Source organism: Microtus oregoni, unplaced genomic scaffold, assembly GCF_018167655.1.
Source record: "Microtus oregoni isolate MIOR12 unplaced genomic scaffold, Mior012 000012F_ref0000307, whole genome shotgun sequence".
Lineage (NCBI taxonomy): Eukaryota > Metazoa > Chordata > Mammalia > Rodentia > Cricetidae > Microtus > Microtus oregoni.
In genome coordinates, this window is record NW_024543071.1 from 12,960,340 (window position 1) to 12,984,340 (window position 24,001).

General features: G+C 44.7%; 1 protein-coding gene across 1 annotated transcript in view; it reads right to left on the reverse strand.

Moving 5' to 3' along the window:
* The window catches only part of Cfap58 (cilia and flagella associated protein 58), a 114,706-nt gene that overhangs the window by 40,844 nt on the left and 49,861 nt on the right, over positions 1–24,001 (reverse strand). Inside the window, exons 14-15 of the mRNA XM_041661291.1 lie at positions 20,629–20,740; positions 18,209–18,313 (exon numbers count right to left, since the gene is read on the reverse strand). Coding sequence (XP_041517225.1) covers positions 18,209–18,313; positions 20,629–20,740 — 217 coding nt within the window. The remainder of the gene's footprint in view (positions 1–18,208; positions 18,314–20,628; positions 20,741–24,001) is intronic.

Here is a 24,001-nt window from a genome sequence, read left to right on the forward strand (position 1 = left end):
GCCAACTAGAACACCCCCCCCACAACATCTGTAAACATCCTCTCAGAACTGTACCTCCATCTTTCCTCAGCCTGAAAAAAATATCTTTGCATTTCTTTCCAACTGTATCTCCCTCCAGCAGACGTTACCGTCCTACCTGTGTGCCTCCACATTGCCCCCCACCCAGTCCTGTGACCACCACAGCCCTTTGCTCTCACAGCCCAGCACCTTTGGCTTTGTCCTGGACACGTGAAATCCCATTACCCACTTTAAGTTAATAATCTACATAAAAAACAGGCACTGCATCGCTCTTTTTTTTTTTTTTTTTTTTATTTATGGGAGGCCTGCTACTCAGGTCCCGAATTACACACGGAGGCTTATTCTTAGTTATGAATGCCTGGTCTTAGCATGGCTTGTTTCTTGCCAGTTTTTCTTTTTTTTTTTTTAATTTATTTATTTATTAAGGATTTCTGCCTCGTCCCCACAACCGCTTCCCATTTCCCTCCCCCTCCCCCGATCAAGTCCCCCCCCCTCATCTGCTCGAAGAGCAATCAGGGTTCCCTGACCTGTGGGAAGCCCAAGGACTGCCCACCTCTATCCAGGTCTCGTAAGGTGAGCATCCAAACTGCCTAGGCTCCCACAAAGCCAGTACGTGCAGTAGGATCAGAAACCCAGTGCCATTGTTCTTGAGTTCTCAGTAGTCCTCATTGTCCGTTATGTTCAGAGAGTCCGGTTTTATCCCAGGCTTTTCCAGACCCAGGCCAGCTGGTCTTGGTGAGTTCCCAGTAGAACATCCCCATTGTCTCAGTGTGTGGGTGCACCCCTCATGGTGCATCGCTCTTAATAGCGCATAGTTCTAGTAAAAAGAAGACCCCAAGTTGGTTCTGACAAAACCAGGACTCAGCACTAAGTTTAAGCTCTCCTCCTCTGGCACCCTGCTGCAATGCATGGTGAAAGAAAATGTTCTGCAAGACAATGCCCCCACCCCCAGAGGCAGTGGCACTATTAGGAGGAGTGGCCTGGTTGGAGGAAGTGTGTCACTGTGGAGGTGGGCTTTGAGGTCTCATATATGTAAAGCCATGCCCAGAGAGACAGACCACCTCCTCTTGCCTATGCAAGATGTAGAACTCCCAGCACCACGTCCGCCTGCACAGATGTCACCATGCTTCCCACCATGACGATAATGGACTAAACCTCTGAAACTGTAAGTCACCACACTCAAATGTTTCCCTTTGTAAGAGCTGCTGTGGTTGTGGTGTCTCTTCACAGCAATAGAAACCCTAACTAAGACAGCATGTTTTTTGGAAACAGCTGGAGGAAGCGCCATAATACCCAAAGCCAGCCCAAACACCTTTTCCATCCTGGAGGGATGATGTTCTTCTCCTCCTCTACCCTGAGTCTTCTTGTGCTGGTGGCTGATGTATATAGCAAACACTTTATTTTTGCTACCCCAGCAGTAGCTCTGACCCATAACTAGGTACTCGCTATCATCAACATCTGGCATAATGTGAACAGATGTAATCACAAGTGTTCCCTAAATGGAACCATAAAGTAATGATCTGGGTTTTCACGCCCTGCTCTTACACACCAGCCTCATTTCTTCCCAGATATACCTCAGGAATCTTCTCAAATGGGTTATAAATTTCCTATGGACAAAGACCATGTCTCGTATTCCTCTGTGTTTACAAACTTTCGGAGCAAGAGAGACACCCCAAAACGCCTTCCGATCATAATTAGTCTTTTAAGCAGACTCCCCCTTATAAGGGTGCAGCGTACCTCTAGAGATGCACAGGATAAAAAGCCATGAGGCAAAGTCCCCCCCCTCATCACCTCAAGACAGACAGAACACGAAGGCCCCATTCCCAATTGTCAGGGGCTAAAAGCAAACTAGGTTTGATGGTCTCTCTATAATGCTTAATATGCTACATGTCTGGCATCTGTTCCAGAAGAGACTGTGTGTCAGGAACTCAAAAAATGGTCTCCCAGGCATATAAGCAGTTCAAAGTCTGCTCCTCCATTAAATACGCCCAGGGTAGGCAATGTGCATCTTTAAATGCATGAAACATGAGCCAGACTTTGACACCCATCTATCAGGACAGCTTTAAGGGTAATAAAACCAGAACTGCCATTATAAGGAGAGGGAGCTTGATGACCCACTGGAGATTTCTTTCAATCTAAACGATTCTATAAATTCCCCTAAAATCATAAAAAAAAAAGCAGATTAAGGATTCATGTAGGTACCTGCACTATAAATACAAATTAATTTTTGCTCCAGCTGCAATTTTTCTCATCCCTGTGAGAAGCACCTCCATCTCTGAGATATTTTTGGGTGAAATACCAACCAGCAGAGTAGCTGAAGACAGTTAGGACTCCCCCAGGTCCTTGGAGGCAACTATTTTCTTCTAATTTCCCAAATAAATCTGTATCTTGAAATAAACTGAATTGAATCTTGCTGCTGTCCAAAAACATTTATCAAGGAAAATCTGTTTTGTTTGGGGAGTAAGGTATAATTGTACACAAATCCAATAAGAAGCTAAACACTCCAGTGAGGAACTCATTCCTGAAAACGTCTGGACTTTGAGTAATCTATTTATTTCCTTTTTCAGTTACTGGTCATATTATCGTTATTTGTTTTTACTGAAATTTCCTGTTTGAACACTGCTCTTTTGAAAACCTTGAATAGTTCCTGAGGCCAGAACTGTATTGTTCCGCCTCTCATCTGCGTTCATGCAACTCCATTCAAAATGATCCCCACAGCAAAAAATAATAAAAAACAAACTTTAGCATCCTCACATCCATTGTAGCTCAGGAACTAGAGATATGAAAAAAAAATAGGAGGTGGTCACGTTGTTTTCCAGATTAATTTATCAGCTACTGCAGTTTGAGCTCATATGTTTTCTCTGATCCAATATGGAGTCAGAGCCCAAAATAGAAATGAACAAATGGGTTGTAGACCACATTTCCAAATGTGGGGGCAGTGTGCTCAGTTATGACATCACAGCTGTTTCTCCTATAAAAAGAACCATGTCCTGTGGCAAACTATAATTTCCCAAATAAAGGGAATAAAAGATGAAAGGAAAGAAAAACATGTCAGCAACAGACTCCAACAATATCGACCAGATGCCAGGCATATTAAAATACCATATCCGACAAAAGATTTTTAAAAATGAAGCTTGTACCACAAGTGTTTAAATTTGAGATGCTTGAATACAAAGCGTTTCTTTTGAAACACAAAGAAAGGAGACCAAGGTACAGTGTTGTAGTAAGACCGCTTCTGTCCTTGGTCCTGAAAACCCCCATGTTTGTTCTGGGCTTTGCCATGTGACTCATGTAGTCCAATAGGACATTAGTAAACATGGCATGTCTAGAAAGTCAGGCGTCACTTGGACATTGAGATTGGAGCAATCTCGTTGTTTTGGAAACCTTGAGGTTACGATCACAGAAATCAGCCTCCACCAATCTAGAGGGGACTTAAAGCTCACTCCCATCAGCCTATTCAACTTTCAGGGACACCACTGGCCATGCTTAGTGATGCATTGAAGACCACCAGACCCATTCTCCAGCAGGCTGCAAACACATGAACGAGAACCCAATAATCCAGCTGAGCCCTGCCCAAATTGCCAGCTGACAGAATCACATTTTGTAAAATGGTTGCTGCTCTAAGCTAAGAGGCTGTGGAATGGTCTGCTGTACAGCAGAAGCTAAGTGATACAAGATCATCATCGAATACTCTCTTGGGAGTACAGGGTTACCCTCCCCCAGGAGGGAAGTGAGAGACTGCCTGTTTAATGGATGGGTCTCAGCAGTAACTCCTGAAGGGAAGATCACAGATGAGACACTGAGCTATCTGCTAAGATCTTGACAAACCACCACTTTGGAAGTTCCTCTGCGGTCTAACTCTAAAGTGTAGTGCCTTGGTAATGACCATCACCATGTGGTAAGTACAAGGACCGAGCTGTGCGCCTCATAAAGACGATCATGTTTGCTATACACAAAACCTTTGTTTGAAAGAGAGTGTTTGCATCTCCGTTTTACACATTACAAGTGAACTGGAGCTCACTAGTGTGATCCGCTCAACAGCCCAGCCCTTCCTTCTCTCTGCTTTCTACCAGACACTCCCGAAGAAGGCCTCTCCTGCCCCCTAACCCAGAAATTTTCTATCCCAGAGAGTCTATTCTCTCTCCCTTGAATCTTAGATGGCCAAGAAAAGCAGAGTCACTTCAGTGGATTGAACAAGAGAGCTTCAGCATGTGGCCAGGGGAATGTTACAACACGGAGCCCAACCACCACAATAAATAAGTAGCCAGCTCCTCCTTTCCCACTCATTGGAGGGTGAAGGTGGAACAGGGCAGGGGATCGTCATTCCTTTCCTTCTATACATGTAGGAGATGGTGCTCTGTGGCGAACAGAGGATTCTAGCTATTGTTCCAGTTAATAATGTGAAACCTTTATTAATCAAACATCCTGACTCAAACCCACTGTTTCCTGGATTTCTGACCGCTTAGAGCAACTCTAACTAAATTGGGGGTGAAAATGTGGGTAAAGGCAGGAATTCAATGAACATGGCCCTCTTTTAATGCTCTCTGGTTCAAAATACAAGGTGAACAGGACCCTTGATAACCACACCAGAGACAGAGACAACCAATCATCAGTGTGTCTGCCTCCATGGATTAGAGGTGTTCAAGGTCCGTACGGTTTAGGGCATAAACTGCCTTTTAACTTCTTTCTGCCTAATTGAGCCTGGCAGAGCCATTCTCTTCTTAAGAAACACTGACACTACAGGGAATTGTTCCTGGCCCATTTATGGAGAAGCAGTCAGGGGGAATATGAGAAGCGTTTGATAATTGAGCACATGAGATACACCTAGGCAAGTGGGAAGAGACCTGGATGGAAAAACCATCCCCTTCCAATGATGCTGAACAGGAGTGTAAGTATCTCCAAACATCTGCATACTAAACACTTGCTCTCCACAGGGAGGCTGAGAGTCCTGATAACCTACAATGCCGCCCTTCTCTTAAGGCTGCCAGCCTTGGAGGAACTGGCTTCAGAGGGCAGATGAGTCTCTCTGAGCCAGCATTCCCCGATCTGATGAACGGAGTTGTTGTGAGGTTCAGGAAATGAAATAGTGGCTCCTGGATTGTAAATTTCTTTGACCTGCATAACTCCGCTCAAGTTTTGGGAGCATCAGCAGGCATGCTAATTTAAGTTTTAAGATTGAACACACACACACAGACACACACACATAGACACATACACAGAGACACAGGAGAGAGAGAGAGAGAGAGAGAGAGAGAGAGAGAGAGAGAGCAGTAAGGATGCTTGCTAAGCAAGCCTGACAAACAGAGTTTGATCCTTGGAACCTACATAGAGGTAAAAGGCAGGAACTGACTCCACAAGCTGTTCTCTATCCTCCATAGGCACACTGTGGTCCAAGCGTCCCACACACACACAGACACACGCACAAGCAGACACGATATAATCAAGAAATTTTTAGAAACCAAAGAATGATGCCTGACTTTGTGACTTAAATATAAGAAGTCCCCCACAAGCTTATGCTGAATGGTGCTTGGGTCTCTTCTGTGATCATGTAATTGTCCTGGCAAAAACAAGGGTATTCTACAGAGACACTTGTAACCCCCAATTTAACTATCAGACTAATGAAGTCATAGATTCCAAGAAAGGGGAACTTCCCTGAGGAATCTCCTGCGGGGGGGGGGGGGGGGGAGGAGAAGACTGGGGATCCTGGCACCAGCTGGAGAGTTAACACAGTTGTAACAACTTGTCAGGCCGCCTTCGGGATGAGCTCAAAATGCAAGCAAAGACAGGGCAACAGTGAGCAAGACCACACCTTGACCGGAACCCTTAGACATGCACGTCCCTGGCCTTCTAGTTAAACTTTCATCTCACTTCAGGACCCCAAAGGTAAGCTGGGGGGAGGGGACAGGCCACGGGATCGCTTTGTTCCTCTTCCCAATGTGGCCACATTGTATAAATCTCCCTCTGCTTTACTATTAATGCGGCTGTTTTAATTGGCTTTCTCAAGGATGAGCTGCTGAACTTGACTTCTTGGGAAACAAACTGTGTCCCCAAACTGTGGAATATTACTTTGTAAAGATTTGTTATATTTATATTATGCAATATTATTTTAACTATGTAAAGGTGAGTGGCTTATTTATGCTGTGTTTGTTTAACCTATGTGAAGATGTGTTGCTGTTTTACCTCACCTGCCTAAGGCACCTGATTGGTCTAATAAAAAGCTAAATGGCCAATAGCTAGGCAGAGGAGAGTTAGATGGGGCTGGTGAGCAGAGAGAAGAAGTAGGAGAAGGAATCTGGGCTCAAAGAGAAAACAAGGGACAGAGAGAGGGAGACACCCAGCAGGCAGTCAGCTGGACATGAAGGAAACAGGGAAGTGGAGCATACAGAAGGAAAGAAAGGCAAAAACTCCAAGGCAAAACAAATGAAAAGAAATGGATGTAGTGCCGGGCGATGGTGGCGCACGCCTTTAATCCCAGCACTCGGGAGGCAGAGGCAGGAGGATCTCTGTGAGTTCGAGACCAGCCTGGTCTACAGAGCTAGTTCCAGGACAGGCTCCAAAGCCACAGAGAAACCCTGTCTCAAAAAACCAAACAAAAAAAAAAAAAAAGAAATGGATGTAGTGGCATTTCATCCGTATTTTAGCAAATAAAGCTTGCCTGAAGTTCAGAAAAGAAAAACAGCCACACAGGCCAGCCTTACAGACCAGGCAGCAATGACATACCTTTAATCCCAGTAGCCACACTAGCTTGCCATAGAAACCAGGCGGTAGTGGTGCAAGCCCTTAATCCCAGAACTGGAGAGGATTCTAAAACAGGAGGAGACAGCTCTGTCTCAGTCTCATGCTGAGGTTTACTGGAGGCAGGACCGCCATTTTTGAACTGAGGTCGGGGTAAGAGTCAGTGGCTGACTGCTTTGCTTTTCTGGTCTTCAGGTTGAACCCCAATATCTGTCTCTGAGTTTTTATTAATCATGCTTCAGATGGGTTTAAATAAGTTATAAGAGCTAGTGGGAGCAGCCTAAACTAAGGCCAGCATTCATAATTAATAAAAGCCTCTGTGTCATGATTTGGGGGCTGACAGTCCACAAAAGCCAGCTATACCCAAGTCCACTAACAGTTCTATTTGGGGGAGTGCTGGGTATTTTGGAAAAGACCTTGTTCCTCTCCTCCTCCCATAGGAGCCCATATAAGAAAGCAGGCACCCCTCAAAAGTCCCAAGAAGAGGTGGTAAATAAACAAAATACTGTGGGAAACTGGGGAGATGCTCACGGCTATTCCTAAATCTTCTATTGTCCTCTGCTCAGGCCAGCAAGGCTCCAGGGAAGCTGTGTCTCTCTCATCCCATTCCTTCCCTTCATTCTATTAAAGAGCAAACATCCACTGACAGAGAGGTCCAGCTTGCATAGTTTCTCTCAGCACTGCTCTGCCTCAGTTTCTCTAGTGAGAGAACATCTCCAATCATCTCAATCAGCTCTAGGGTGGACCACCTCTGGTCCAGACACCAACAGATCCAACATGCATTATGTTTAGTGGAGGCTATACCACTAGCCACTGGGTCACAATATTAGAATTCAGCCTTCCAAATCCTAAAGAGGTTGTTAAATAATTGAACAATTACTTTGGAATGGGGGCAGGCAGGAACTCGTCCCAGAAATGAAATGTTTAGTGATGTGGAGGCAATAGAGAACAGCAGTTAGGGGCTGTGTTCTGAATTCCAATGACTAAGGTCTATAAGAGGGGTCAGCAAGCATTTGCTGTATGGGGTCGGATGGTAAGTGCTCTACAGAGGCCTTATGAGCCATTCAGTCTCCATCATGACTACTCAGCTGTACCTTGATAGCACAAGGACAGCCGTGGTCAATAAGTAAATAATGTGTGTCAATTAAAGCTGAATTTCTGGACTCTGAGCCCTAAATTTCATATCGTGTGTGTGTGTGTGTGTGTGTGTGTGTGTGTGTGTGTGAGAGAGAGAGAGAGAGAGAGAGAGAGAGAGAGAGAGAGAAGAGTACTATTCTTTTGGGCTTTTTTTTTTCTAACAAACTAAATAAATGACCAGCATTTTACCTGAGGACCACAGAGAAACACGTAATGGGTCAGGCATAGCCCACACCATGCCTTTATTTCCCAAACCTTGGGTTATAATCAGAGTGCTGACATTTCTGAGCAGTAAATGCTTGGCCAGGTATTGTTCCCCCTCCTGTGTAAGTTCATGGCCAAGTTCACCTCCCTCCCCTATGGAATAAAAACAGCAGCATCTCCCTTATCTGAATTTGCTGTGGATGCAGCCGGAACAGAATGGTCAGCATAGGTGGCTAGACACCACTCAGCATTCCGGAAACGTGAGCAGGGCTGGCTCGCTCCCACTGCTCTTCAAAACTCTCTGAAGCTCCTGACAAATCTATTCAGGCTCCTAGCAAAGACGATCAAAATCATCATGTCTCCATCAACAAAGAAACACCTGAGACTTCTCACACGAATGTGGGCAATTTGCTGGGCAGCAACAGTCCTCAAATCCTGGACACTCACACATCTGCCATCTTCCTCCAAATATTTTAGGTGCCTGGAGTGTGAAAACTGAGGGCCACAGCCTGGGGTTATCATCACTGCAAATGACCAAAATCAAATCACGGGTTTTTAGCATTGCCTCATTCTCGAGCTTTCTCCTAAGCACTTCACACGATTCTCTCCATTAATCACCCAACAATAGGAGAGTGTTGACAAGGTGACAAGTTCCAGGTTTCAGGGGAGGAAACCAAGGTGAGAAGGTGACACAAGACAGCAAGGCCAGGAGCCCGGGAGCCTCTGTGTTTTCCCACACCAGGGCTCTTGCTTTGAAGCACTGAAGTCTCCCACGAAAAGAAGGTGACCGACTTCTAGACCTAAATGGGGTCCTGAATACCGAGGGTGGTGTTAAGGTGAAGACTATGGTATGCTGGCCCTGGAGAGCTCTGAAACACAGCAATCCTGCAAAGCTCTCGGGGGTGCCAGGGCTGCTGACCTGGCCCCAGACTAGGCCTGGAATGCCATGTCTCTAGATGCCGTGACAATCATGAGCTTGCTCTGAGCACGCCCAGTGTGGTCTGTACACGGTGCACTCAGTGCCTGGATGCTTCTACATTGCATTCCATGGTAGAAAAGAATCTTTGGAGGCTGACTGCCAACATATAATTCCATACTCCACCAGGTCCCAGTCACAGGGCCTTGGGAAAAAGTCTTAACCTTTCTGTGTCTTATGATTTTTCTCCTCTGTGACAGCAACTGGCTTGTGATGACAATTGAATGCAAAGACTCTCACAAGCATCCCCATGGCATTTAACAACTTTAGTAGATGTTCCATAAATGTGGGATAGTCAGGAGGTTACGAAAATTGCCAACTCTTCGGTGGAGAACTATGTGGAAATGGGCTACATGAGCTTTGTTGTTCCCCTATAGAGAAGGAGATTCATGCAGAACTGTCCACGGCCACCTCTCATTCCAGCCATTTTACAGTAAAGTAAACTAGACTTCTGTCCAATCAGTCATGAAATTAAGTTAAAGGGAAAGTTCACCCTGAAGGGCAGGACCCACGTGTCAGCAAAGCAGCCGCAGCTTCCAACTCAGTGCGTGGTTAAAGCACCTGAGGCCACGCCCACTACCTCGGAGTCTGCGTGCCTGTGAAAGGACGTGTGTGATGGTTTCCGAAGGCAGGACACATCTGAACTCCCCAACCTCGCATTTCTCACCCGCGTCATTACCGAGGACTCGGTGTTGGTGGGGGTCTCCAGTCATCTTCGCACCTGAAATAGCACCCTTCCGGGAGGCCATCACCACTGCTACACCTCATGGGAGAAATGCCATCATTCTTATCTGTATAATGGGTCCTCTAGGTAAAGCTGACTCAGTGAGAACATTCTAGAAGGTCAATTATTTTCTTTATTGAAGATGGTAGCACTCCTCGGGTGAACCACCCATCACTTTGCCCTGACTCTCTGGCATGTGGCTCACTGAGGCCTCTGGGGAGGGCAAGCATGGTGCCTGGCACACACTGAGCATTCAGTAAGAAAGACTGTGATTACTACAAAATTGAGGCTCCTCTAAAGCACGCTCTTGTTGTCTGGATACTACTGGGTAGTTGCTGAAATAGCAGCAGCCAGGGGGACCTGGGTCAAAGACACAGAGAGAACTTGAATGGCAGATGCCACTGCTGGCTCCAAAGCTGGATGGGCAATTTACAACTGAGATGAACTGCTGAGGGTCCCATCTGGGGTGGTCTGCTGGCTGAAGGTCTTCGGGACCCACCAGGAAGCTGGATCCCATACAGCAGACACTTCTCACACCCAAGCCCTGTCCCCTGAACATCCTGAAAGGCACCGTTTTAAGCTGGCATGCCTCAGTTACTGGGGTGGCCATCCACTCCTGGAGTAGTCCAGCAGCCCCTACCTCTGGCATTCACAGACTCAGCTTTCCTGCCTCTGGCCAGGGCTTATCTCATGAGATAGTGGAGGCAAACAAAGGCCCTTCAGAGGGAGGAGTGAACAGATACCCTGGCCTCCTTCCCCTGGAGGGTGCTGCCCTCCTGCTGTTTCTCTGATTCCTAGTAGAATCTCAGAAGTCGTTGGACTCCTTCAGCTCCCTCCTCTCCCCCAGCATCTAATTTGGGGTATCCAAACCCACTCCAAAGTGTTGTCCAAGTCCCACAGCATCCTGTTGTCACAGTGCACTACGATGACAGAACTGAGAGGGCAACTGGCTTCATTCGTCCTGGAATGCACTGGCCGCAGGGAAGCCTCGGACACAGAGTGCTTCTGCTGCCCTTGCGTGAGAGGGTTCTCCCGATGCTCCAGGACACACCTTTATGTTTTTGAATGGCTCACAATAATAAAGCAAGAATCGTTGTCCACAAGAGAAGGGAGAGCTTGAGGAAGCTCTTCTTTCGTGGAGCCTGTCCACCCTGCACAAGAAGGCATTCTTTACCATCCTGTCTCTCCACTGGATTCACCTCCAAGCGCCCACACCAGCACACTACAGCAGCCTGGCACCTCAACTCCTTCAGTCTTCGGCTCTGCATTTCCATGGAGGAACCACAGCAGCAAATGAGATCCAAGAAATCAAACTGAGTAAAGTGGCCCATGACGTCCTTTCTTCGTTTCTCCTTCCTCTCCAGGCCCTGAAGCTGGGGTTGCAAACCGCCCATCTGCCACCCAAGGGTGCTGGGCATGTGGGTTTTGTTTTAGTTTAAATTGTTTTAGTACGTTTTAATTTTTTGCCTGCACATATGCAAATACACCATGTAGAGGCAGTGTGCACAGAAGCCAGAAGAGGGCATAGATGCCCTGGAATTGGGGTTTCAGATGGTTGTTGGCTGCCATGTGGGTGCTGGGAACCAAACCTGGGTCGTCTGAACGAGTAGCCAGTGCTCTTAACCACTGAGCCATCTCTCCAGCTCAAGACTTAAGTTTTAAAAGACCCATTTGGTATTCTTAAGGTTTGCTAGCTAGTAATACTCAACATACCAAGCTCATTTCCAGCTGGCCTTGAGAAATGAAGCAACATATAAGCCTGGGTTTGCCTTGACTCTGATAGCTCTTTCCTAGAGAGGGGCCCCACAGTGCCCTGCACTGCAATACCCTGTGTTCCTTTTCGCTTCTAAGCTCCAAGAGCACCTACAATAGACATTTCTGATTCCAGTATGCAAAGCTCACTTCACTGCTTCTAATTTCTTGCCTGGCCGTGAAAATAAAGTGATAAAGTTATTTAAGCACTTGAGGTGAAAATCCCTGCTGCTCTAAGTGAGCCTTGTGCTAGCAAGTGCCTGCAACAAGAGGTTGAACTTCCTGTACTAACAACACCTTGCCTTACGCTCATTATTTATTGGGGATACATGATGATGACGATGATGATAATGACAAAGATGATGATGTAATGACAGACATCACCACACACAGGCTAGCCTGATCCCACACATGTCTTTAAAGAAAACTGTCATCAATCCTGTGGACTGGGAAGGCACGGGGGATAAGCAGAGTAATAGCAATGGCGTATGCAGATATGTTTTGATTGCCCAGGCTTTCCTAAAGCAGAGAGAACCCTGGTAGACAACAGCAAGCTAATCCCCCCATCCACTCCTAAGTTTCCAATCACGGCAAGAATGCAGCCTTCTCTATCTTCCCACCACAGCTGTGATGTGAAGCTCGGGGACCATTGTCTGCTAGACTCACAGCAAGGGGCAAACTTGGAGCACACCCGTGGGAGTCAGCCTGCCTCTGTATACAAAGATAACACAGACAGATCCATAAACCAAGAGTAAACCCCAGACCCCTGCAAAGTTAATAGCAAAGTACCAAGGCAACAGGAAGAATAATTCCCTAATTTGTTGGCCCAAAATTAGAACTCCATGTCTGTAAGACGGACGGCTTCTCAGAGGACCACTGTTCTTCCAGGATTAATCAGTTGCTGCACAGATATTAGTAGGGATGATGCTAGGGCTGTGATAATCAATAGGAAGACTCAGAAATCAGCTTTGGAAGAAAAACAGTTGCCTCTGTGGAGCCTATAGGCTATCACAAAAGTGTCAAAATGCACAATGGTGGGCTGGGGGTAGTTCTGTTGATAAAGTATCTGCTGAACAGACATGAGTCTAAGACCCAGGATGTCCATGAAAGAGTCAAGTGCTGTGGCACATGAATATAATGCCAGCACCAGGAAGGCAGAGACAGGACCCTTGCAGTGCTCGAGTAGGCCATCTTGGCCTACGCCATAAGGTAGACAGTTCCTGAGGGACAATAACTGAAGTTGACCCCTGACCTCCACAGATATCTCACACACATGTGCACTGTCACACATGAACACACATGCAAGTATAGATGCTAAGCACAATTTTAATAATTGCATTAGCCACAGGGGTGATGTGAGCTTCATCAAGAACACTAACCAGGGAAGGGGGGTTCCCTGAAGAAGAAACACACATTTACAGTGAAAATCCCAGGATAAGGAGTTGGCTGGATGTTTATGGCTTGGATGTGAAATGTCTCCCGTATGTCTAAACTCTTGGAACCCATCTGGTGACACCATTCGGCAAGGCTGTGGAACCTTTAACAGGTGGAGCCTCACTGGAGGTAGTGGACCAGGACGAACGAGTCTCGAGGTGTTATGCCCCTACAGCATTTCGTTCCACTCTCTGCTTCTGGAGTACAGATACGATGCTAGAAGCCAACCTATTGCTCCTCCTCTCACACCTTCCCTGCCTGCTCTCAAGTCTTCCCTGCCAAGATTGACTGTGTCCTTCTGGAACTGTGAGAAAGAGAGAAAGAGTGGGGGGAGAGGGAGAGGAAGAAGGAGAGGGAGGGAGAAGAGAGGGAGGGAGGAAGGAAGGGAGGGAGAAAGAAAGAGAGAGAAAGAAAGAGAAAAAGGAAGAAAGGAATGAAGGAAAGGAAAGGAAAGGAAGGAAAGAAAGGAAGAATAAAGAAAGAAACCTTTGCTCCCTTAAGTCATTTTTGTCACATTTTATAACAGCAACAAGCAAGTGACTAAAACATCTGCATCTGCTGAGTCCTTAGCAGGGAAAAAAGCCAGAGGGATAATGAGAAGCTTTCTGGTTCCTAAGGCACTCCCCAGTCCAGTAGGGAGGAAACAGTCTTCATTCTATCTGCTTCTTAGAAATGGTGGAGTGTCTCTTTCGCGAGGACACAGAAGAAAAAAAAAAGAATCATTCCTTAAAGTTATCCAGGGACTCGAAAGAACTCAATCACAGATCTTCAAAATTGTACAAATTGTTCTTCTGTAAGTGCTGGGAACTTTTCTACTATTTTAATAAAACTGACCAATCCTGTGGAACATTTCATGCTTTGCTGACTTATCAAGGCTTGTTGTCTGGGGATATGTGACTGTTAAGGCCCTTAGTAGCAGCCAATTATAAAGACTAAATGAGGGATTGCTCAAGAAGAGGTGAGACTTTGGAGAGCTATAAAAACTGCTTTGTGACAAACAAAATGATTGATTTTATTTATAGTATTGCTAATAACTGAATACTCCCTTCAACACGGACGTCCATTAGCACACTCAGGTCCAAATTTACAGATGAGGAGGACAATCGGTGAGACCTCTATATTAGTTACTTCCATATTGGCTGTGATTGTGACCAAAGAAACTCACAGGAGGAAGAGCACATTTGGGCTTATAGTTCCAGAGGCATAAGATTCTATCATGGTCGCCAGGCAGGGCGGCAAGCAACAGGCTTGGTGGCAAGCACAGGAAACTGGAAGATCGCGTCTTAACTGAAAGCAGGCAACAGAGAGTACATAGAGGCAGTAGGATGAAGCTGTACACTCTCAAAGGCCACTTCCTCCAGCATGTCCTCCAACATGGCTGTACCTCTTACACCTCTGCAAACAGTGCCACCAACTGGGGACCAAATGCCTGAGCCTATGAGGAACATTTCTCATTCATACCAACAACACAGTTCCTAATGATGACCATTTATCAACTAAATAATCTGAAATCTTAAACCATGGTGTTCACAAAGTATATGACACCCTAACCAAAGCGATGCAATGCTTTTACCACAAAGCAGTCTGCATGTGGTTGGCTCAACTGTCAAAATCAAAAGGTGTCCTGCATTTAAAGCTGTGAACTGTGACATATGGCAGCCACCCTTCAAGGGGATACTCAGTGAGTAAGAAACCTGGCTTTAAGAGGCCCCAGGAGGACAAGAGTAAGGGTCTGAGCCTGTGTGAGCTTGAGGGTGGTGACTGGGATCCTCCACAAAAGAGTTACACCAAAAGCAAAAATATAGACAGAAATGTTCCACCTCTGCCAGGAAGACCACAAGGACCCATCTCTCTTGGACTCTCATGGAAAAAACAAGGTTCCTCTGGGAATGAAGAGGTACCAACTCCTGTCACAAGTCCAGAATCCCAACACATGTCGACAAAATGGTCCAAAGAGTCCCAAGTTGAAAGCCTAACACAAAATATTACTCTAAACGAGTGACATTGCCTAGGGAACCTGACAGAAACAAACTCAGGCATGTGGGTCCCTAGATAAAAGACCTGAGTTCCATCTGTGGATCCCACGCTGGAAGAAAAGAACCAGCTCCTGAGGGCTGACCCCTGACTGCCACACACACCATGGGACATGCATGCCTGCACTCACACATATGTGAGGTGTGCATGTACATGTCTAAACACACACACACACAATAAGTAAGAATAAATACTGTGAAATAAGATCAAGAGGAACCATAGTAAACACTAGTGAACTATAATATACCACCCAAAACAAAACCAGAGCCAGATGGTTTTTTATTTTACAAGGGATTTGCCCAAAATACAAAAAAGAAAAACCAAAATTCAAAAATATACTAATATTTTAAAGAGTTCTGCTGGCTATACTAGTAACAGGTGAAACTTAGCATTCTTGTGTATTATATTAAATAAATAATTCCTCCAGAAATGAATAAAATCATACCCTTTTACTCACCTTATGATCATACCAAAAAGTGTTTGAAGTTAAAAAAAATAACATAACTATAAGAAATCCAGGCTGAGCATGACCTTAAAAGCACTTGCTGTTAATCCTAACCCTGGAGAGGCAGAGCAGGTGGATCTCTGTGAGTTCACAATGTGTGGAAAACATGCATCTTTTTCAAACCCCAGGATCATTTACTTCTAAGTGATCACTTATGCTCAGAGGCAGTATTAGATTCCAAAGACCACACCTACTACAGTCCTGAGTGGAAGACCAGAAGGAAAGTTAGCCTAAACACACATGGATCTGAAGACCTTAAAGTGTACACTTCATTCTCACGGGAGAAAGAACGGGGATCCTTCAGACTTATTCTCAATGGAGGAGCAATTCTTAAAAGAGAAAAGATTTACAACTAAATAAAAATACCATCTATATCAAAACCTATGGGAAGGGACTCAGGTGTCACTTAAAAGATACTTTATGGACTAGGGTGCCTCTATGAGAAAATAAAAGGGTTGTGGGTATAGCTCAGGGACAGAACTCCTGTCTCAAACATGCATGGTTCAATCCTCAATGCCAAAAACAGAGAAAAGATAAAATGAGATGGTAGGAGAGACGAGAAGAGGGGAGGGGAAAGGAGAGGAGAGATTCATGACTGTGCATCTACCTCAACAAAGTAGAAGAACAGAGGAAACCCAAGTATATAAGAGGAAATAAATAACATAGCTATAGTGCCAGGGGCTGGAGAGATGGCTCAGTGGTTAGCAACACTTGCAGAAGACCAAGGTCTGGCTGCTAGCACCCCCATCAAGAGGCTTCTGCCTGCCTGCAACTCCAGTTTCAGGGCATCAGAGGCTCCTGGTCCCCACAGGCACCTGCACTCCTGTGGCACACAGTCACTCACCCAAGGACAAACACGCTTTCCTAGTTATGTTCCCCAATATAGAACAGAACAGACTCTCCATAAAATACAAAACAACATGTTTAAAAAACTGAGTTTTGACACAACACAAAATTGATTCTCTTTAAATTTTACAAAGTGGCAATAGTAACAGAAGAGGTAAGAGAGTGAAGTCAAGGACGGTGGGGGTTCTGGGGTGACTGGCTGGCTGGAGTCTCAAGCCTTTGCTCTCCACCTGTCTGGCCTGGGTATGGAACATTGTAATAGAGATTTTAAAGTCACAGTGCGCACTCTGGTGAGTCCCCAATGCCCATGCTCTGCTTTACATAAGGGGAAAGAATGTTTGAAAAACCTCTCTGATTCCCCCTAAGTCATTAACCCGCCAACCTCTTACTAGAGTGCTTTCCTACTCCAGAACCTGCCTTCTCCATCACTGTGCTCGTCTCCAGGACAGGAGGAAAATGCCATGCTCACTCCATGCAGGGATGTCCCCAATTGCTGTGTGTTGTACTGTGCAGCCAACTTTAGGGGAAAACACATCTAAGGTCAAAGTAGAAGAGGGGCAAAAGGCTCCTCTCGCACATGCGTAGAAGTTCCTACTCCTACAGATGGTCACCCAACAGTTAAGGTCACATTGGAATCAATATTTAAATACGAACTGAGTGTGGCTAAGGTCTTTCAGCGCCTACGCTGCTCATCTTAATGGGTTCTATTGTCCTTAATAGAGCCTGGGAACCTCAGGTGCAGAGAAATAACAATCACATAGCCGCGAGTCAACAGACACAGAATGCCAGTCCTGACCACCTGGTGCCAGACCTGCCTTTCTTACCTCATCCTTACATTTCCAGGCCCCAGCTTTCTGACCACCACCTGCAGGTGATCTGGCTCACACATGAGCTGCTTGGAGGAAATGAGACGGGATAGCTAAAGCCTCCACACCACACAATGGCCAGCACAGGGTAAGGGATGGCCTGGTAAAGATGAAGGAGAGGCAGGGAAGGGAGAGGGAGGAGGAGGAAGCTCTGGGAGTGAGGAGGAGCAGCAGCGTCAGCAGCAGCTGGTGGTGATGGCCGCCATGACTGATAAACTGCCAGGATTTACCTCCGAAAGTTCTCAAAGCCGGGATGGGGAGATAGCTCCGGGGGCAGGAGCTCTTACTATCCAAGTCTGAGGACTTGAGTTTGACTCCGCTACACCCATGTAAAATCCAGGCATGTCAGACATTCCGGTAACCTTAGCATCAGGAGGCTGGAGACAAGTGGATCCTGGGAGCTTGTTCTCCGGCCAGCCTAGTCAAGATTCAGGCTTACTGAGAAAATCTGTTTCGAGAGAATATGGTGGGTGGCTATAAGGAAGATGCCAGCATCCTCCTCTAGCCTTCACGTGAATGTGCACCAGTGTGCACACACCTTGCCCGTGCACACACACACACACACACACACACCCCACATCCTCAAACACATCTTTCCGCTTCACTCACACAGACCCTCCTGGGGACGATGATTTGTGCTCTATGTGAAAACCATTTTCAAAGTTGAAATCACAGCACTTCACACTATATGAAGATAGGAAGAAAAGTGGTTAAAATAATTTGACAAATAATAGAACTGCGGGGAAGTGAGAAAATGTTCACATTGCCTAAGTCTAGCCTTGAACTTCATTTTCTGGGATTCTTGAAATATCAGTGATCGCAGCACAAAAGAACAATTAATCGGGCTGCCTGCTCTTGTGTGAGCCGCTGTTGCCATCTACAGTTTAGGACGAGGCATGCACCGCTGCCAAGCCACCAGTTCCGAGGCTCCTAGAGATGGCCATGATTGTTTGGGGAGCACAAGCAGGGAGACATACCTGAAGGAGCAGCTCTCTCTCCACCACCTCTTCTGTCTTGCTGATGAGTCGCTTCTGCAGCGTGTGAATTTTCTGGATCAGCTCAAAGGTACTGGGGTCACTGGCCTGCGCAAGGAGAGCGACGGGAGACAGCATTAGTTTCAGAGCTCCGTGGTCTGTGTGCAGTAATGCCTGCTTTCTTAAAATGCCTTTCCCACTTGAAGACCGAGGACACAAAGAACTGAAGCCCAAAAGGAAAAGAGGCATAGCAAATGACACTGACATAAATTCCTGCTCCCAAGAGCAGACCGCAGTTTCCTGCTGTCTCGACTACGGTGCTGATTAACCCGCAAGTGAAAACTGAGTGTGTTTGCCCCACCAGAAGGAAAGACCCTAATCATCTCACAACCGTGTGTGATGCTCGGTGCTTCCCATGTAATGTCACACTTTAGCCATGTGACCACTGTGAGGAGATATCAGTCTTCCCCTTTTACAGACGGGAGAACTTAGGAGCAAAGAACTCTCGGCCAGTGCTGGAAGGATCCCAGCTGGATTCAGGACTTGCACTATTACAGAGTCTGCGGCTCTCATTAGGATGCTCTGGAATTTCCCTGCCACCTCAGGTTTCCACAGGACTAACTTCCTGAAATTGTTGTCAACCAGAAGATCCCATGCAGCCCACAACGGAAAAGGATTGCTGGACGCAACATCTGCCTAAAGGGAGGCAGCAGGACAGAGCTGCGGCACGGAGCACTCAAAGGGAATCAACGTGGGCAGCTTTGACGCTCCCTCAGCCGCGACGTGTGTTTCTCTCAGACAGAGCCACAGGTGTACGCTGACCATCTGTCCTTTGCACTTGGATTCAAGGCTTTGTTTTCAGGCATACTGACACTTTGAATGAATACAGCAGCTGTATAGTTTCAACCACACCCCAGAGTCTGTATTTTTTTAAATAGAAATTAATGTGGAGTTGGAAATCTCCAAGATCTACATAGAACCCATTGACTAGGCTACTGTGATGTGCTGTGGGAAGTCCTTCTGTGTATGTGATGCTTTTATTGGTTAAAGAATAAAGAAGCTGCTTTTGGCCAATGGTTTAACAGAATGTAGCCAGGCTGGAAGACATATATATATATATATATATATATATATATATATATATATATATATATATAGAGAGAGAGAGAGAGAGAGAGAGAGAGAGAGAGAGAGAGTAAGCTGAGTCAGGGAGACACCATGTAGCCACCAGAGGAGACAGATGTTGGAAACTTGCCTGTAGGCCACAACCTCGTGGTGATGCACCGATTAATAGAAATGGGTTAATTTAAGCTAAAGGAGTTAGTTAAAAATATGCATAAGCTATTGGCCAAGCAGTGTTTTAAATAATATAGTTTCTTTATAATTATTTTGGGTCTGGGCAGCCAGGAACAGTTTCCAACTACAGTGATATAAGCAGGTGTGAGAGCTTCAGGTCCATTTCCCAGGCGGATCCTTGGTAATCACTGGGTTGGTCAGCTGTTCCACTTGGGGCACTAAAGAGGAATATTTCATTGCCTCTGACTTTGCTTGCCCAGCACCAGCTGATGCCCACATAGCTGGACATGAGTTGGCACACATTCACTTGGCAGTCCTGGATGTTGTTAAAATCCAGGCCTTGTATTTACACAATTTATAATGCATTAACTTTAATACTTTCTTCATTAAAAGAAAATAAAAATAAAATCCTGTCTGGATGATTTTCCACCTCGCACTGAACTTTGCTGTGCCATAGACTTATATCTCTCAACATCGTAATTGGTCGTTTAGCCAAAGTCCCTTTTGGCACCACATTGCTGTGTACAACTAAAAGAGGGGACCATCTTTGTCTTGACCAAGCAGAGCTTGTCTGTGGCTGTTCTTTGCTGAGTTGGTCATGTTACCTAACAGGAGCCACAGAAAAAGTCGATTACCCATCCTTCACCAGGAGTACTTTCGGCTCTAACCCCAGGTCCTAAGAGAAAGGGGTTGGCTAACACAGTCTAGGCCTTTGAAAAGATTGGGTCACCGAACCCTATTTCCTTCAGGAAATGGAAGAATGCAAAACCAATTGAAAGATGGCTAAGAAGTTGGTGGGAGAGATTACCAAAGGCAATTAATAGTCAATCCAAAGATCAAAACTACCTGAAAAGCAAGATACATCCCCATCAATGAAAGCAATGTATATAGCTTTCAAAGGGTCTTTTTAGGGGCAGGTAGGATTTTGTCCAAGACTTTTAAAGCCAAAGTCAAATTAACCATCTGGTTCTAAAACAACCTAATTCACATTTGACTCAGTTTTACCTCATAGGCGACAATATGCATATCATGAGACTAAAGGGAACCTCTCACCCTGCTTTAGGTTAGGAGTCTTGAATGGGTGGAGAGGAGGGCTGGGGACAGGAAGGATGCTCAGCAGGTGTTACCTCAAGCTTCCTCCATCTGTGCACATTCATGGGATTCTCCAGCTCCTCCTCCAGGGCTCGACATCTTGTCCTTTCCTTCAAGAATTCTCTTTGCATGTGGAAAAGCTCCTGCCTGGATAAGACAAGCTTTGTTTGGCAAAGAACTCTTAAATATGCTATTTTTGCTGCAGGGAGATGGCTCAGCACATAAAACACTTGCCCTGAAATCATAAGGACCAGAGTTCAAATTTCCAGAACCCATGTAAAAGCCAACCAGGTATACTGATCCACATATAATCCCACCATTGGGGTGACTGAGTCAGGAGATCCCCCGGATAAGCTGGCTAGCAAGACAGGCTGGGTCTGTGGGCTCTAGATTCAATCAAAGACCTAGCTCACAAAGTGGAAAACAATTGAGGAACACACGGGATATCAACCTCTATTCACCATGTGCACACTCACATGTGTGCCCCGACTCATACATGTATATAACACACATACACATGGGGAAAAAACTAATGATTTGATCACTGTAGACACTGTATCTGGCATAAAAATCTGGAACTGGGAAACTTGTTTGCACTGAGAGAGACCAGCTTCCCAAACCTAGGCAGGTCACAAGACTACTAATTCATTTGGAGTTCAGGAACTACCTCGCCTCTGAGCAACAGCAGCCTTTAGAATCTTGGTTCTGAAGGTTTGAGAAATTTAGAAGCATATGAAAGGTACCAGGTTGATGTAGGGTTCCACCTCTGTATGTTGTGAACATGCTTTATAACCACTGGTTAATAAGGTAGCTGCTTTGGCCTATGGCAGGACATAATAGAGGTAGGTGGGAAAATGAAACTAAATACAGGGAGAAAGAAGGTGGAGTCAGGGAAACTCCATGTAGCTGCTGAAGGAGAAAGGCACTGGAACCTTACCAGTAGGCCACAGCTTCATGGTGATACACAGATTAATAGAAATGGACTAATTTAAGATGTAAGAGCTATCCAGGAATACACTTAAGCTATTGGCCAAATAGTGATGTAATTAATATAGTTCTGTGTAATTATTCAGGTCTGGGCAGCTGGGAAATGAAAGTACAGTCTCTGTTTACAAATGGCACCCACTGTCTAGGGCATGGATCCATATAAAACCTGAAAAAGCTTAAGAAAAAAAGAGAGCTTCTAGATCCTCAAAAATGGGAGCCAAGCACAACTTCTTGGTAGCTACATTTTTTTTTTCCAGATAGGCTCTGATTGCGGGCAGCAAGCAGAGGTGTGGCTACTGTAGGAAATGGTGTCCTGGTTTGTACTGGCAACATGAACGACTCTGGCTCTTTCAGGCAGTCCTATTACAAAGCATTTAAATGGGGTTTGTGAGAAGAGTGTTACAAGATGCTTAATGGTGACATAGACCCGCTGCATCCGTGGAGCTGGGGTGATGAGCATGGCTTGCAGAGGCAGAGAACCTACCTCCACCATGTTGGATGGGGCAGAGCCAACAGAAAAAGCCACAGTGTTAGTCCAAGCTATGCCTGCTTAACATTAAAAAAGCTCTCCTGGTCAGCAAATGATTACAGATACACAATAAAGTCAGATTCAGACAAAAATAAACCTCTGAATGGGTCATAGAATGTTTAAAAAATACATATAGGCTTAAGAAAAAAGGAAAATGGGTATAGGCAGTTGTAAAAAGGAATAGTTTTAAAAAATAAAACAAAGTCTTTAAAGAGACAGTAAAAGTAATATAAAACAGTACAGACAGTCAAAAGATAAAAGGGGTAAATATTAAAAAGTAACAGAGTAAAGAAAAAATAAACCACATGAAGATGGAATTACACAGAGAGTCTAGATTATGTACATTATTGTGTTTTCTTTGAACTTTTTGACTGCAGAGAGACATTTGATTTTAGGACTGCTAAGTTAAACCAACACATATATTTTAAAGGTATTTTGACTTCAAAATTTGAGTCTAAAAATTTGTCACTTTGTAAAAGGTGTTCTGCTTTTGTTTCTACAGAAGATGAGAAACTGTGGATTCCTTCAGGCTAATGGGGTTTGGTAGAACAAAATCCCCCCCACAAAGGTCTCACAAACCCTAAAATACTTTGCCCAACAAACAGCAGGAAGAAGTTTGGAGAAAACTATGCCCAAATCCTCAAAATGATTGTTTATATATCTTGGCTTTCATTTAAAAGGGGTTCAGTATAAGTGGTTAATAGTCACTGTCAATCTCTTTCTAAAGAAAAAAAAAGGAGGATATGATATCAAAATGAATACTTTGCATTGATGTGAACTTTGGTTTATTGATATAAAATTAAGGTCAATTTTGTTATGTGTGTATTTCTACTCTTGCTTAAGATATGTTTATATAGTTCATTTAAAAATATAATGTATAGTTAAAAATACAGATTAAGAGGTAGCCATTTATAATCAAACTTTTAATTATGTTAGATTTCTATATACATAGAGATATATTTCACTTGATAGATAATTTTCAACACTTCAAAGACCTACAAAATATGGAATTTAAATATTTTAAGAACTTAGACTGTTCTCGAAAGTGAGACATGTCTGCTTCTGGTAGTACCAATTACTTCAGAAAGGTTGATGGGCACTGAAGAAACTCATTATGGAATTTTCCTTCAATGTGACAAGGCTAGTCATTCGGGCAAGAAACTGCTCTTGCCTGGACTGTTTGATGGTATGTTGTATAAACTGGACATGCAGGACCCACAGAAAAATGACTGATGACCTTGCCAAAAGAAGGTAAGATAATCCTTCAGGGTGGCTGCTTCATGAAAGACTCCGTCAGACATTCTGCAGGACATAAAAGAAAGTGATTGACAAACTGCCAATATAGGTGAAAGAGTCTTTCAAATTTCCTGCTTCATGAAAAAGTCTGCTGAATACTATGGGCCTGTAGGCTGCAGATGGATGCCTCAATAGTACAGAAGAACTCTGGGTGACTATCCAGACAGCAAGATGTCTCTGTCAATTCTAGAATTTTGGAAGTTGCTTACAATGCACTTCCTGTTTACTTAGGTAATAATATATCCTTTCTGGGATCTTTGATGGAGTTGAAGGCATTTATAGCTATAGTTTTCATTAGTTATAATAAAAAATAAATTAGATATAAAATTTAGACTCACAAAGATAGATGACAGAATATTTTCTTTTATTTTTGCCTAGTACAAATAGACTAAATACTGTAATTGTAATTCTTGCTTGATAACTGTTTTGTATATGTAATTTTACTATGTTAAAGTTAAAACCCTCCTTTTTATTTAGACAGAAGAGTGGAGATGATGTGGGATTCCACTCTGTATGATGTAAATAAAGTAGCTGCTTTGGCCTATGGCAGGGCACAATAGAACTAGATGGGAAAACTAAACTGAATGCAGGGAGAA